The 14,002-nt window shown below is 42.7% G+C and overlaps 2 protein-coding genes across 5 annotated transcripts in view; one reads left to right on the plus strand and one right to left on the minus strand.

Annotated features, from left to right (window-relative positions):
* LOC128873956 (autophagy-related protein 16-1) overlaps positions 1-14,002 on the plus strand; it is a 651,400-nt gene that overhangs the window by 259,879 nt on the left and 377,519 nt on the right. The gene's annotated exons all lie outside the window — the stretch shown is intronic.
* Positions 2,041-14,002, minus strand: part of LOC128873960 (uncharacterized) — a 103,045-nt gene continuing 91,083 nt past the window's right edge. Inside the window, exon 5 of the mRNA XM_054118051.1 lies at positions 2,041-2,677. Within this exon, the coding sequence (XP_053974026.1) occupies positions 2,114-2,677 (564 nt within the window). The 3' untranslated portion in view covers positions 2,041-2,113. The remainder of the gene's footprint in view (positions 2,678-14,002) is intronic.

The following is a 14,002-nucleotide window of genomic DNA, read 5'->3' on the forward strand; positions in this document are numbered from 1 at the left end:
AATTCATCAAAGTGTTTGTTCTAATGTCTGACGGCTCCGTGCGTCTTCGTAGTGCTTTGTTTTGACAGAATCGTGCTCGAAGAAAATGTTTCTTTCCATTACTAAATTAATTTAGCCCCTCTATCATGTAGAGGAAATTGTTCATTTGTTTTGGAAGATACGTGTTTCAGTATGTCTGAGTTGATTGGAGTTTTTACTTGTGAGTTTGTTAGGAGTAATTTTTTATTTGAGATGTTTCGTGTAAACTGAAATTGACTTTAGTAGACAGTGAACTCGCGAACTTGAAAAACTGTTGAATATTGATGATTGATGAATTGATTGGACTATTACGTGTATGATACAGTTAAAATCATTTATAAGACCTATGCGATGTCCTGATACTTAAACAAATGTAAAACATGAAGTTCGTATGAGAACATAATTCGCATTCTAGAATTGGCCACGTCGTATACAACCGTGTCCACCGGTGAAACGAGGAGGGCTTCCTCTGTCCCAACGATTCGTCGCGACTGACCATAAGTGTCATTCCTAGCCACCAGCTAGGGCCACGTCGAGCCAGATTGATAAGCTCACGTATCGCGATGTAAATTAACCGTACCAACACGGATGGCCCGGACATGGCTAAGGTTAAGTCGGAGGGGGATCGAGGTTACGTGGTCCCAGTACGCTCTAGATAGCTATCCTTGATGCGATCCGACGCCATCTCGCTGTCTCGTTTCCGGACCCTTCTCGCTCCCGAATTCTCGTCCAACCCCACGAAGCTTAGCTTAACCCCGAGACGCCACAAGAGGCAATTAACCTTCCGCCAACCCCTTTACGCGCATCGCCCTTGCTCTCCCGTATCGCCCCTCTGGGTTTCTATCGCTCTCTCCTACTGTTTCCAGTCGTTCCGTTCTCGACCGTTCTATCTCCCTGACCCTTTCCCCCAGCACCCCCGCGCGCCACCGTGTCCGCCATTCCTCCTGTTGATATCCTACTTGGAGCATCTGCATAATCATGCTCGATTCCCAATGCTAATTAGAGTCCGTACCAGTGCCCTATCCTACGTAGCAAGTACACGTCGACCTCTATCGCCTTTGGAGCCACGCCACGCCTCATCCCGCTTCGGCTTGTTTCGTTTTGTCTTGTCTCGTTTCGCGTATGAACGGACAGGAAAAACGGCGATGGAATGGGCGGGATGGAAGTGGAAGGAGGGAAGAAAACGTCGCAAGAAACGGGGAAGATTATGCACTATTATGAATGAAAGATGACGGAGCTGGAAGATAATCGATCGGACCTGCCCTTTGATCGTCTAATTGCCTCTAGCTGCTACGGTGTAATTACTGTCTTCTGCAATTATACGTTCAACTTTGCTAAAGGTCGATTTTAAGTTGACTCGACCCCGAGGTTCTGTCGGCGAGTGGTTCGTCGACCGTCGCGCGCGCTTTTCCAGAGAACGATTCCCTCGGCGACTAATAACCCAAGAAAATCGAAAATGAAGCTTTCACGCGTGCGATCGACGATCGTTTGTCGAGCCTCGAAAGGAAATCGACGATCACGGGGGACCATGGTTCGCTCGACAGGATGTTGCGGGTTCGATTCGGAGTTGCCTTTCCCAACTCGCGGATGATGCGGTATGACTTTTAAGACTATTAAATCGAAGCAATGAAGACGGCTCAGCCTTGATCAATTGGAAAAAGTACCGACGCGCGGGATAATTCCTATAAGGTAAAGAAAGCGCGAAGTGTCACGGACGGGAGAGGCAATTTCCATCCAGAAATACTTCCCCGGCTCGATGTCTTTAAAATTACTCTATCTGCCCTACGGATCGAACTTTATCAAACACTCGACGAACGTTTGCACGATTCCCGATCGAAAGGCAACGGATGGCTGCGCCCGAAAGAAGCCAAAGTTAAATCCCTCCAACATGTTATGTCCCTCGTTGATGATCTAGCGATTTGGAGAGCCGAGATCTACGATCGTTCCCGAGAATGGGATCGCTAGATCCCTGCATCGATGAAGCAGTGATTAACGGTCGCTAGCGAAGATCTCGGTGGCGATGTCAGCCGAGGGGTTGCAACCCTGGTAGGAAGACGAGATCGAGGGACGGAGGGGTACAGGAAACGAAGGCTATTCAAAAACGGCGCGCTGAATATCCGGCGTCGTACAACTTACAGAGGCTGTCTGTGCGCCCCGGAACGGAATGCATTCCAGGAACGGAAACCGAGACGGAGAGGGCTTCTTGATGCTTGAGCATCTGTCGACGTCTCTGCCAGGTGATGGTCCACGCCGCGATTATGGCGATCTGGGCGACGAGGAAGACGGTGCCTGCGACGATTGCCTCGCCTAGGTTGATGCAAACACCCATCGTGGACGATATGTCCTCGCTCTCGACGAAAACGGTGTCTCTAGTGGCCGAGCTGGCGTTCGACGCCTTGCCGTCGTGCTCGAAGCCGAATTTGTCGGTGATCTGGATGGATTGCACCAGCAGCAGGTCCTCGCGGTTCTGGGAAGAGGGACTGGTCGAGCGACGACGACGACGTTTACCGAAGGAAATCACGGATCGCAGCTCGCCGGTGGCTTCTTCCTGGTCGCACTGGACTGGCTCGCAGGTGGGCATGCAAGGTGTCACCAGAGCGCGGAATTGCACTACCTCGGAACTGGGGAATTTGAAGGCGTCGAAGTGGGAAAGTAGAATCTGGAACAGAAATAAATTGATGATTGTTAGTGCGAGAAAGATTGTATTTCTTGGTGGGGGTGCTTTTTCGTTTAGAACAATTTCGAGGTGATTGTTTGGTAGGCGAATTGAGATTCATTTTTGAAACTTGGGACGTTTGTTTGGATATGTATGTGCAAAATTTTGTTCAATTTATTAACGTCCTGCTTGATTTGCATTTTTTTTTCCTTTTCTTTCATTTGAACTTTTGAATCTTTCATTTCAACTTATGAATATATCAAGCATCTATTCAAAATTATATAAAAACAAAAATCAGGATAGAAATTCGTCGAATAGATTCTTAGATACAAAATCAGCAGTTTAATGATGATATTACTATCTTGTCAGTTACCTCTTCTTGGGGTATTTGGTTAGATAAATTAAATAACGCAGAACTGCAATTATAATTTTGTTGAAATTGTAATGGGACTTGATATTTGTTCCGTATGAATACCCTTAGAAATGTTTCATCAAGTTCATCTTACAAATCCAAATGACAGCATATTTCGGTACATATGGAATTTCATTCCACACAATACTCGGAATTGATACGTATCGGTATTAATGATTATATCACTGGATTAGTCTCGAAATACAACCTAATCTAGAGACTCTAGTTTCTGGTTTTCGATTATAAACATTATTCATATACTTCATTTTCTGATGTATAAATACTAATTCTAAGTAATTTGCCAAGTTTTAACAGACCTCAGCGTCCAATCCTCAACCTCTACCTCTAACATAGAATAGATCTAACTTAGAGTTGTTGAAGGATCCCCATTAGTTTTCGAATTCTTAGAAGATCCAAGTATCTAACTTCCCATCTCGGGAAACTCTATTTTAGTGAATGCTCTCAAGCATCCACTGTTCGAAAAATTCTCCTGATCTACGTGCACTAAGTCAGTCTACCAAGTTGAAATTCCTTTTCGTTATTGAGTTCTTGGTCGTGAAATAAGTTGCAAACCCAGGGGTACATGGAGGAGTCTATGGAAAGTTCTGAACGGTTTCATCATAAGTTTTGAATATGCTCTTAATTTTGGGGAAGTCGAGCCTGCAAGTCGAACAAGCTCCGAGTTTTCCAAGTTTCGATTAGAATTTGGGCTCCTCCGAACAAGATCTAGCAAGACAAATGAGGAGAAATGACAAAGAATTCTTGATCACAAGAATGATAAGTCACTTTAAGTACCTTCATTGTGCCTGCATGATTCTTCCTGCTAAGGAAACCTTGATGGACCTTTACTTACTCTGAAACTATCAAATTGAAAACTATGTAGCTGGGAATTGAAATATTTATCAAAGGAAGTCAGCTTGGCAGATGACAAAGTGACGTATTTTGCGTACATCGAATCACAAAGTAAAATGCTTGTATTTATTAAAACTTTCGATGACCGTGAGAAGATTCGATATTAGCATTCTGTTCTTCCATCCAATCTCTGAGTCACGCGAGGAATCATTTTGCGCCATTATTCATCATTAAGATAATACTTCGTCGTCGGGAGCTCTACCGAATAACTCAGAACGTAACAGCTGAATGTTTTTTGCGTATTTCTGGTGATAAATTGGAGGAGTCAACCCAAGTGCCGCCATAATCCGTCGCCTGTCTCTGTATCTTCATTTTATTTTTTTACTCTCATGTACATGAATAGTGCCGCCACTGAATACAGCGCAACGTCACACGATTTCCATGGTTTTCATCTAGCGCAGGAGGCGAATTAAACTACCATCAAGCGCCGATGTTACGAGAATAAAATTTGCATCTCATGGGGGATCCGAGGTACCCGCATTTTTCTCAGCCTTTTCATCTAGTTAGATGCTTGGAAAGTAACAGGAAATATAATTAGTTCCATTATCTGACAAAGAAGACCAAAAGGCTACAGACAAATCTATCTCGACTGATTTCACTTCACGGGAGAAAACGTTTTCACTTCAAGCGTTTGTAACAACCACGTCATAACTGTTTATCAGTGGTTCTGTCGTAAATTTTGTTCACAAATGTCGAACGTAATTTAAACTACAGTTTAAAAAGGGGTGGCACCTGAGATTCATTTCCCCGAAGCCCTACGCCTCGGATCGTCCGGGCGAGTAATCCCCGCAGATCGCGTTTCCCGCGCATAAATCGCCCTGAAACTGCGTTCGCTTTTGCTCGCATTCGAGTAAGAAAACCACGGGACCTGGAGTCGTGTAGAATGCCGTCGCTAGGAATTCGCATAACACGGCCAGGCGTTGGCCATCGCACGCAATACGCGTAATAGAGGATCACGGAGACAAACTGGTTCCACGTTCCTTGCAACAACTACGCCCTAATTTTTTGCACTTCATTAGAGCGCGCCGGTGTAACAGCAATTACACGGGATTATGGGATTAGTAACAGCCTAAGCACCCGCTTTTACGGACGCCATTAAAGCGCGAGCACATCCTTCGCGATGACCTGTACCAGTCCGCGACTAGCCCCTTTAATTTCTACTCATAAATTGATTCCCTTTTTCCGTTCTCAACGATATCCCCCTATTCGCGATTCATGGTAGTGGGCACCGTTCGAGAATGAGCGCCTGTCACTAGTGATGGGCGTAATAGTAGTCTTTTTCATGATTTTCTAGCAGCCCTCAGGTATCCGAACTATAGGTTCTCACAGATATGAGCACGTTCATTGCACAAATCGATTAACTCCATGAAACAAAAAGTTGAGAAATGAAATTTAGGGAATTCATTATTCAGGAAAGTTATTATAAATATAAAAAGTTATGACTATACCAAGTGCTTTGACACTTAAATTTCAGATTTTTCAAAACGTGGAGTTGATCGATCTGTGCATAAAAAGAATGAAAATAAGTATTGTAAGGCGCATATTCAGTAAAATAACTTTATCAAAATAGTTAGCCACTTAAATAAATTACAAGATACAAGATTTTCAAGCAATTCGATGCTCAGGTATTCATTTGGAAGTTCGTTATATACCGGATTTTGTTGGTTTATATCGCGAATAAAATATACTGAAAAGTGCTCTTAAAAATGCTTTAACAGTGGTCTGTCCCATAAAGTAATCGAAATTAACATGATACTAAATATCAAGACGATTGATAAATGCCTGAGATAAATATGCTTGAGCACAGCAGGGAGTAAATGTGAGAATGATAGAACGAAATTATTACGCTTTCAAATGTTCAAGATATAGGTACGAACCTATAAACCCATCCAAGGCTCCGGATATTTATGTATTTGTGGCAAATGGAAATATGGAGAAATCTGTGAGAATGTGCATAATTACAAAAATATATGAAATATCAACCATAAGAGGATAAAGGATAAAACATATTTTCATTTCAATGTTCGTTTTCTATCTATATCCGCGAAAAGAAATTACATTTGTATAAACATTCGCAGTAAACATACTTGTAAAGCTTCGAGACATCTGAATATGATGCTATCACTTAAGTATCACTTCGGTATCGCTCAAGTATCGATACCTTTTAACATATGGAGAATTATTCGCGGTTTCGGAATCAGAATTCTTCACTATAAAGTATCGATACTGCTCGATCATACTCATGGCTCATGGCCCATCACAACCTGTCACCGCCAAGTATCGACTATTTACGTCCTCTTCGACCGGGTCCTTTAATCAAAGAAGCCTGACAGCCCCCGGATTCGAACCACGGTTCTTGTCCACGTAACTGCATTTTGTCCGCCATTACCCCACCCCTGGCTACCAATCGACGGGAGGAGAGTGGAAAAAAATCAACTCCGATCGTTCCTGTCGTCGGTTCTTTGGCCGGTTCTTCGTCGAACTGGGGAAACGCGTCTTGATTCACGATCACCCCCGGACCGCTGAACGCGCGTGTACATCCTCCAAACTGGTTTCCACGGCGCATTACCAAGTTCATCATATTTACACACCGGGCACGTACATTATCGGGGCGTGGAGTGGGGCTGGGGGGTAGGGAGTAAGACATTAAAATATGCTTCATTCCGCGTACAGCTTCATTTAGCTGTTTCTTTGGCGGATACGTCTCGTAGAACGAGCGGAACTTTATTAACTCCACGTCAGCCAGAGACGCCGGCGGAAGGCCATAGAGAAGCCGTGGATCGGCAAAACGCGGGAAAAGAAACGCGCCGCGTATCCGCGGCATCTGGTACGAGAGCCGTTTCTGCGTTCCCTTTCCACGAGGGCGCTGGAACGTCGACGAACGTGACGCGTGGACGACGACCGGGGCGCTCTTTGCACGAGATGAAACGAACTGAGAGGTCAGACGTGCACCGGCGGTCAAGAGTTCCGAATCACCGCGCAAATTGGGAGAGGCGGAATCCCTTTAAGGAAACATAAACGAAAGTTAAAATAAAGATGTCTCGGTTGTCACGAAACTAATAAATAGTATAATGTACTTTTTGTATCAAACTTGGGAAAGAGATGGTTGTTCTTGTTTTTTTAAATTGCCCTTTGCTACCTACTGGACCCTATCTAAATTAGATTAGATAATTGAGGAATTTTATCTTGAAACTTATGTATTGTATACTAACTGTTTCTCAGGATAGCGTGATATTTAATCAACTTTTAATGTCTCAAAATGTAACATCGGTAGTTTTTAATTTAATATTGCAATGCAGTCAAATATTTTGACCCATATTATAACAGCTGTCCTGGCTACGTCATGTTTCTCAGGATGCCACTGTTGCATTTCGCAATGAAAATCCTTTATACAATTTAGATGAGTGGTCTGGGGTCGTTACCTTGCCGCGTGATGAGAGTTCTTTCTATGAACCGGCGGCCTGGTATGGTATGGCGTGTTGCTCGAGTATCTAATTACACTCTTCCTTCTTCGTTCTATTTTCTAATTTGATGCCCTGCCTCAACTGTTGCGAAACATCACTACACGATAACTTATCTACGAGTATTTAATAGTGGACACTATGTAAGCACTCACAATGTTTATTCTTCTACAAATTAGAATTTTTGCTGTTTGTCTACTTCAATTTCATTTTACTAATTTTTTACGTGATCAATGACTTCTCTACAGCTCTGTTCTAATAAAAAGAATCGTTTACTCTAGTTGGTTATTTCCGTATATATGCCATCAAGAAATAAATATTCGTCGTGACCTTTGCCCTAAAAATTTACAATCTTCTCGAAAGACCTAATGATTGGATCTTAGAGCACGCCAAGTGCGCCTTCGACTAGAATGATGAGAACCTTTTGATCAGATTTATCGTTGATCCCGTCGCGGATGAAAGCATTTATCGCGAAGATTTTCTCACCACTAATTTCTCACGAGCACAAACAAATAATTACTGAATCACGCGCTTGGATAACGTATCTCTTCGTTATAATTCTCGAATCCTCCCTCCAGACGACTCTAAACAGATCTCCTGCGGTATGAAACACCCTGCATGTGTATACTGACACCAGAATCTACACGTAGACGCGTGCTGGCTGAGAAATGTTTCCAATTTCATTCAAACCGATTGTGAAATAGAGGAGCCACGTTCCTGCGGCTTGGCTACGTGACAGGGATACCGAAAAAGCTGACTTTTGGCAAATTCCTGGGTTAGGCGAGACGGATTCCTTTGCCAACCGTTTGAGTCCCGAGTCCTGAATGTTTCGTCGTTGGTCGTTTTTCTCGCCATCCACTCTCCCGCGACTAATAAAATTTCTGACAGTGGCAAACGAGACAAGCGGTTGATTAACCGCGTTCCAAAGTCGTCACGTGTTGAACAGTCGCGGCGACAAATTATTCTCGCCCGTTTTGTACATTCCGAGCGAGCTACCGTAAGGCGGCTGTATTCGTCGGTTCTTGCAACGACGCGAGACGCTTTTCTTTCTCTGCTGTCCCGTTTCAAACGCCTGGAAAACGAAAGTGCCGAGGCGAAAGGAAGTATCCCTTTTATCTTCTTCCTTGACGTGTCCATAATGGTATAACGACCATTCGTAATTGGTCAGACTGCTGTGACTCTTGCTGCGACATTCTCTGCCCGGGAAAAACCGGGAAAAGGGAATAATTTGCATAAGAGCACTGCTTTCTTCTTTTTCTCGTGGTTTACTAACAAGGAACAGCACTCCATTGACAAACATGTGAGTAGAGTATACAGAAACATATTTTTACCTCGGAGGATGTTCATGTCCGAGGCATGAAAATTATTTCCTGACTTGTATGTGAATAGCCTATTTAGTTAAATGGCTTGAAAGCTAATAGGGGTAAGTAAAATGTCGAGTAAGAAGAAGGTTTGACTCTTGACTAACAATCACAAGCATTAAATCTTAAGTGAAAACACTGTTGTCAAGGGTAGTAATTTTTCAAATTGCTGTGATTCTTACTGCAACGTTCTTTCTCAGGATAAGCCGAATGAAAAGGGAATAATTTGCATAAGAAGATTGTTGAACAATAGAAAGAAAATAACATGTAAAATCCACTTTTCTTTTCTTCTTGTTCTTAATTCATGAGGGTTTACTACTAAACAATACTCAGGCATATTATTTTCGTGGAGGATGTTCACATTCGAGGTATGAAAACTATCTTCAGCATTGTATTTATGTAAATTATGTAGAGGTAAACAAATGATCGAATAATAAGAAAGTTTGACCGTTGACACAAAATTACGAGGCTTTAAAGAAATCAGATGATCATACTACACCTGATATTAATAGAGAAGCTACCTGGCGACAGCTTAAGTTAATTTATTGGAATTAATCAGAGCTTCACTCCGATACAAATTTCATCCTCAAATCCCCACACTTTAACCTTAATCTCCAACCACTTCTCAAGTTCCAATTCCTCTCACAATTACCACGACCATTAAATTACCTCCGTTTCTTCGGTCGCCTTTGAAAGAAACGGAAATTGTTAACGAGTAACGTTATCACAGTTGCACAAAAGGCAAAACAGTAAACACGCTCTGTGATCCCGGGAGGGGATCTCATTAACGCTCAACGAGATAAGTGCGCACGCACAATAAGAAACAACATTTAACGCGTCCACGAGAAACGGTTTCCAGGAAAATCCTTCGCCTGCCATGTTCACCGAGCAATTGTTCCCAAAGAATCAGGATTACGCGACTTGGCGTGAGAATGGAAGCAGTGTCGCCAACGTTTATCATCGTGTCATCCATCGACGACGATGTTCGTGACTCATAAATATTCATCGATAGGGTGATGCCTGCCACCAGTCTTTGACAGTTTTATCACTTTGGATGCCGCATCTTTCACGTATCGGTCCCAAGATTTATTACGCAACAGATGAGCAAATGACTTCGAAGATCCAACGTAATCGCGCATCTAGTTACTTAGGCACGTTCCGATACTGTACAGTTACATACTGGAACTTTTGCTAAGCCCGTGAGAATGTCCTTAGGGTTCCAGGAAGTCATCATTCTGCGTACGTGACGGCTCGGTGGAGACTATTGTACGATAGTATTGACGATTAAGATGGAGTTAAAACGTCTGAGGAAGTGTACCAGCTGATACTGTAATCTGTTATAGATTTTTCGACATCTTGTTAAGTGAAGATTGAAGAGAAATTAAACGAGATTTTGAGTCTGGTGACAGAGTAAAATAACTTTCTTGATTAGAAATCAACGTTCTAACATTCATCAAGTCTGATGATCGACTTTCTTGGAGCTCAGAGTTACACGCATTGAACCATAAGCTCTGGAACATTTTTCCTCGGAAGAAAGGCATAATTCAAGTTGCATTAGAAGAGAGGTCCTTCGAGCTTACAGTTAGAAATGTTATTCAGCCCTCCAGCTAGATCAAAACGGTTCTTTCTTAAGCAATCCTGGATTCAACATGTTTCGTGTCGAGTAAATGCCGTCTTGGCCATTTGTGTAGCGCTGTCTCGTTGCCCAGCGGCGCTTCTCCTGGTTAAATTCTTGTTCCGCGAATTGTAATTTCCTGTGTACGAAGGAGCACGTACAGTCAGCTATTCGTAGATCCAGGCCTCGTTACTTGGACAAGGAACTTGGGGAGGAAATGAGGTTAGCTCGCGTGATCTGCGGAATCGGTGGTACGAGATCGTGGTACGAATGGGAGCTGGTTCCCCCCCGCATATGGGAGGGGGATGGAGCGTCAGGATGCACACGACTCGGTGATATATCTCGATGCGCCGCGTCTTTTCTGGATTAGCGGGTATAAATTCGCTCTTTCTTTCAGCCTGGTACTGTTATTACTTTCTAATAAAGCGATATTGCCTGGCGCTGGCGTGAGCAAATGATGTGGAACGACGAGTTAACGAGGCGGTATGCCTCTTGTTGTCTACCCCCCTCGCCATGGAGGATTCTTCGTTCTGCCTGCCACTATCGCTGCGATCCGTTTTGCTTTTGCTCGTCGACGAATGCCGGCATTCGTGAGCGATGAGACTCGAAAATGCTGGACGAGTTCTTAGAACTTTGAAAGAAGTTGTGCTACCCAGTTTCGACGTTGAATGCTGTGCTGGTAAAGTTCAGGGGTGATGTCGGTGAATTTAAACGTGAGAAAATGGCAACAGTACGTGCTAAGATGTTCGTTTGTCGGGGTTTTAGGGTTATGCATCAGGGAAGTGTAAATGAATTTTTTCGAAATTGAATGAATGTAGCTACAAGTTTTTGGAATCCATGAGAAAGTCCTTAGGGTCTTAGGAAGTTCTCAGATTCAGATTTCAGACAATTCAGATTTGATGATCACTGGTCACGATTTCCCAATGCATAAATAAGCAAAAATTCCGAGGAAGATCTAAGTTGGATAAAATTAATCAGACTGCAACACGAATGCTTTGCCAATTGGGAATAATCATTTGATTCACGTGTGAGAAGTAATAATCCTTCAGCGATGCCATGATCAGATCACTCGAAATCATTTGTATCTACGTTAGCTGGCCCTGTATCACGCGATGCGTGACTTTTCCTATCGCCATTGGACACCCATTAAATGTGCAGGAATTAATGATCCCTGGCTAATCCGCTTCGACTGTCCTGACAAGGAAATTATATCTCCGGGCACTGACACGATGTCGAAGCTAATTGTTTGCTTCCTTATTTGGCGCACGGTGGAAACATACGTTGTTCGACCAGTGATTACTCATATCTGTGATACGCTCGTCTATCATTGTGCGGTTGGAATGAACCTTACCTTTTACAGAAAAAAAGCCTACTTGGAAATTGTTAATTAATTCGTGGTAAGCTCCATGGTAACAGTTTAATGCGAATAGGTATTGTATTTATGAAGGCACGTGTATTGCGAAGACAATTTATGACAATTATTGAAATAGTTTGAATTGATCGTCGTTGGTCATTCAGTAATGTTGACCTGTAGCAAAGTAATTCCTTCTTCTTTTTTCAGAAATCTATTTCTGTCTCTTTATTTACTTTTCAGTTTCGAATTTGTGCAAAGAAATTTGAATTGCTGAACGATCAAATTACTTTCTTTCTGCGTGCACAGTTAAAAGACCAATGATTCTTCTAAATCACAGTTTCGTTTGATAAGATTTATCCTGGTTAACAGAAGGAAGTTTGATAAGACGATATTCGTGTTTAAAGGCAAAGAAATATAGAGAACGGTCTGTTTAAGATACTCTGTGGCACACTGATTTTTATACTCATCGCCTCCTGTCTCCTTGTTCTTTGGAAGCAGAGATCAAAATGGAAGCGTCTCTACGGTACCTCGTAAGTGATATTGCATCAGCCCCTAACTGAAACACATGGGCCGAGGTAACCCGAGGGAATTTTATTTACGCCGCCAGTACCTTCAAGTTGGTTTCGCACTTACACGTCCCGCGTAATAAAATTCCATTTTAAATCGACTCTTAATTTCCGGTATCTCTGTACTGCGAGCACTTTATATTGGTGAAAAGAAAAGCTCGTATAGAATCAGATTCGATTACAATCTCTGCAAAAGATTATTTTACTGATGGTTAAGATTGTCGATTATATGAACTAATGACTACTATTATTTTAAGCTTATGATTATTTATATTACAAGGGTCATCCGGGGACGTTCTTTATAGCTACTTGTATAGGTATTTCTATAACATATTTGAACTTCTTTGGGAATACTCAATGAATCCGTTAGATTCTAAGACAATATAAAATGGTGTCAAACGGAAAAAAAAGAGGAAAGCAATTTTTAATTGTTATACATATGTAAAAAAAAATATTCTTGCTATAATCAAAATTCTCTTTCTACATATGTATTAAAGAAAAGAAACTTATATACTACAATTCATAGTATACATAATATCATGAGTGAGTTGATGTACCTTTCTTGACGAAAATAAATGGATCAAACAACCTATAATTAACTATAATTCGAACGTCTCAATTATTGGATCGGTACTGTACGAACAAAGTGCCCTCAACTCTAAAAACACATTCTCCAAGAAATTACAAAATCAAATTATCACCATACTAAATACCTATTATAACTACGTCTAACTTAGATATCAATTGTTTTTTCATTCGACTTCCGACAAATCTAGAACCTTAACGAACCATTACCAAACTCGTCGTAACCGATCCGTATCGACTCAACAATTTCACGTCTCAATAAGTGTCAAATCGCCCCATAAACTTGCCTCAGTTTCATAACGAAGTATCGGTTTCAAACAGCGAGTACGCCGAGGGGTATTAAAACGGCTCTCACTCCGCATCAGCACCTGGCACTTCGCTTAACTGTGTAAACAGATCCGTTCCCCGCCTCAACCGTAACAAGGAATCGTTTACTTCCCGAATTTCCAACCGACAGCGAACATTACGCTCCGCCTGTGGAAAGTAATGACCAACTCACGGATGAAACGCGACCTCCGTCCGGCGCATCATGACGCGTCATCGCCAAGACGGCGGTGCATCAGCGATGCGACCTATTACGGCGCGAGCAAATTGCTTCCCGTCGTAAAATCCGTCCGAGTGATTGATTAGCATGAAGTTAGTCTAACTGGTTGACTCGCGGCTTCTTCCATCCATGGGGAGAGACCAACCGTTTCTCCCTTTCTCTCTCCCACCAGAGTCAACGCGCTCGAAAGCAGCGTTCGCCGCGTTTTCCCATAACGGTCACCCCGGCCACGTATCGACATTATCGATGCCAATCATCTGTATTAGCCGTGTCGCCTATGGCTGCGCCGCGTCTGCCAAATTAGAATCGGTCTTTACCCAACCCGTGCTATCATTAACTCCTCGCGTCGTGCGTAGGTGGAATTGCACGCGTCTCAGGCAACAATATTTCGCGGTGTGACAGCTGTTACCTTCCCCATATCCCGCGTCCATCACAGTTCGACCCGTCCGCGATCGTCCCGTAACGAGACACGTTTCCGCGTTAACAAATAACGCGTTCTGTTTATGATCTCGTTAGAA

The sequence above is a fragment of the Hylaeus volcanicus genome, chromosome 3 (genome assembly GCF_026283585.1).
Source record: "Hylaeus volcanicus isolate JK05 chromosome 3, UHH_iyHylVolc1.0_haploid, whole genome shotgun sequence".
NCBI lineage: Eukaryota > Metazoa > Arthropoda > Insecta > Hymenoptera > Colletidae > Hylaeus > Hylaeus volcanicus.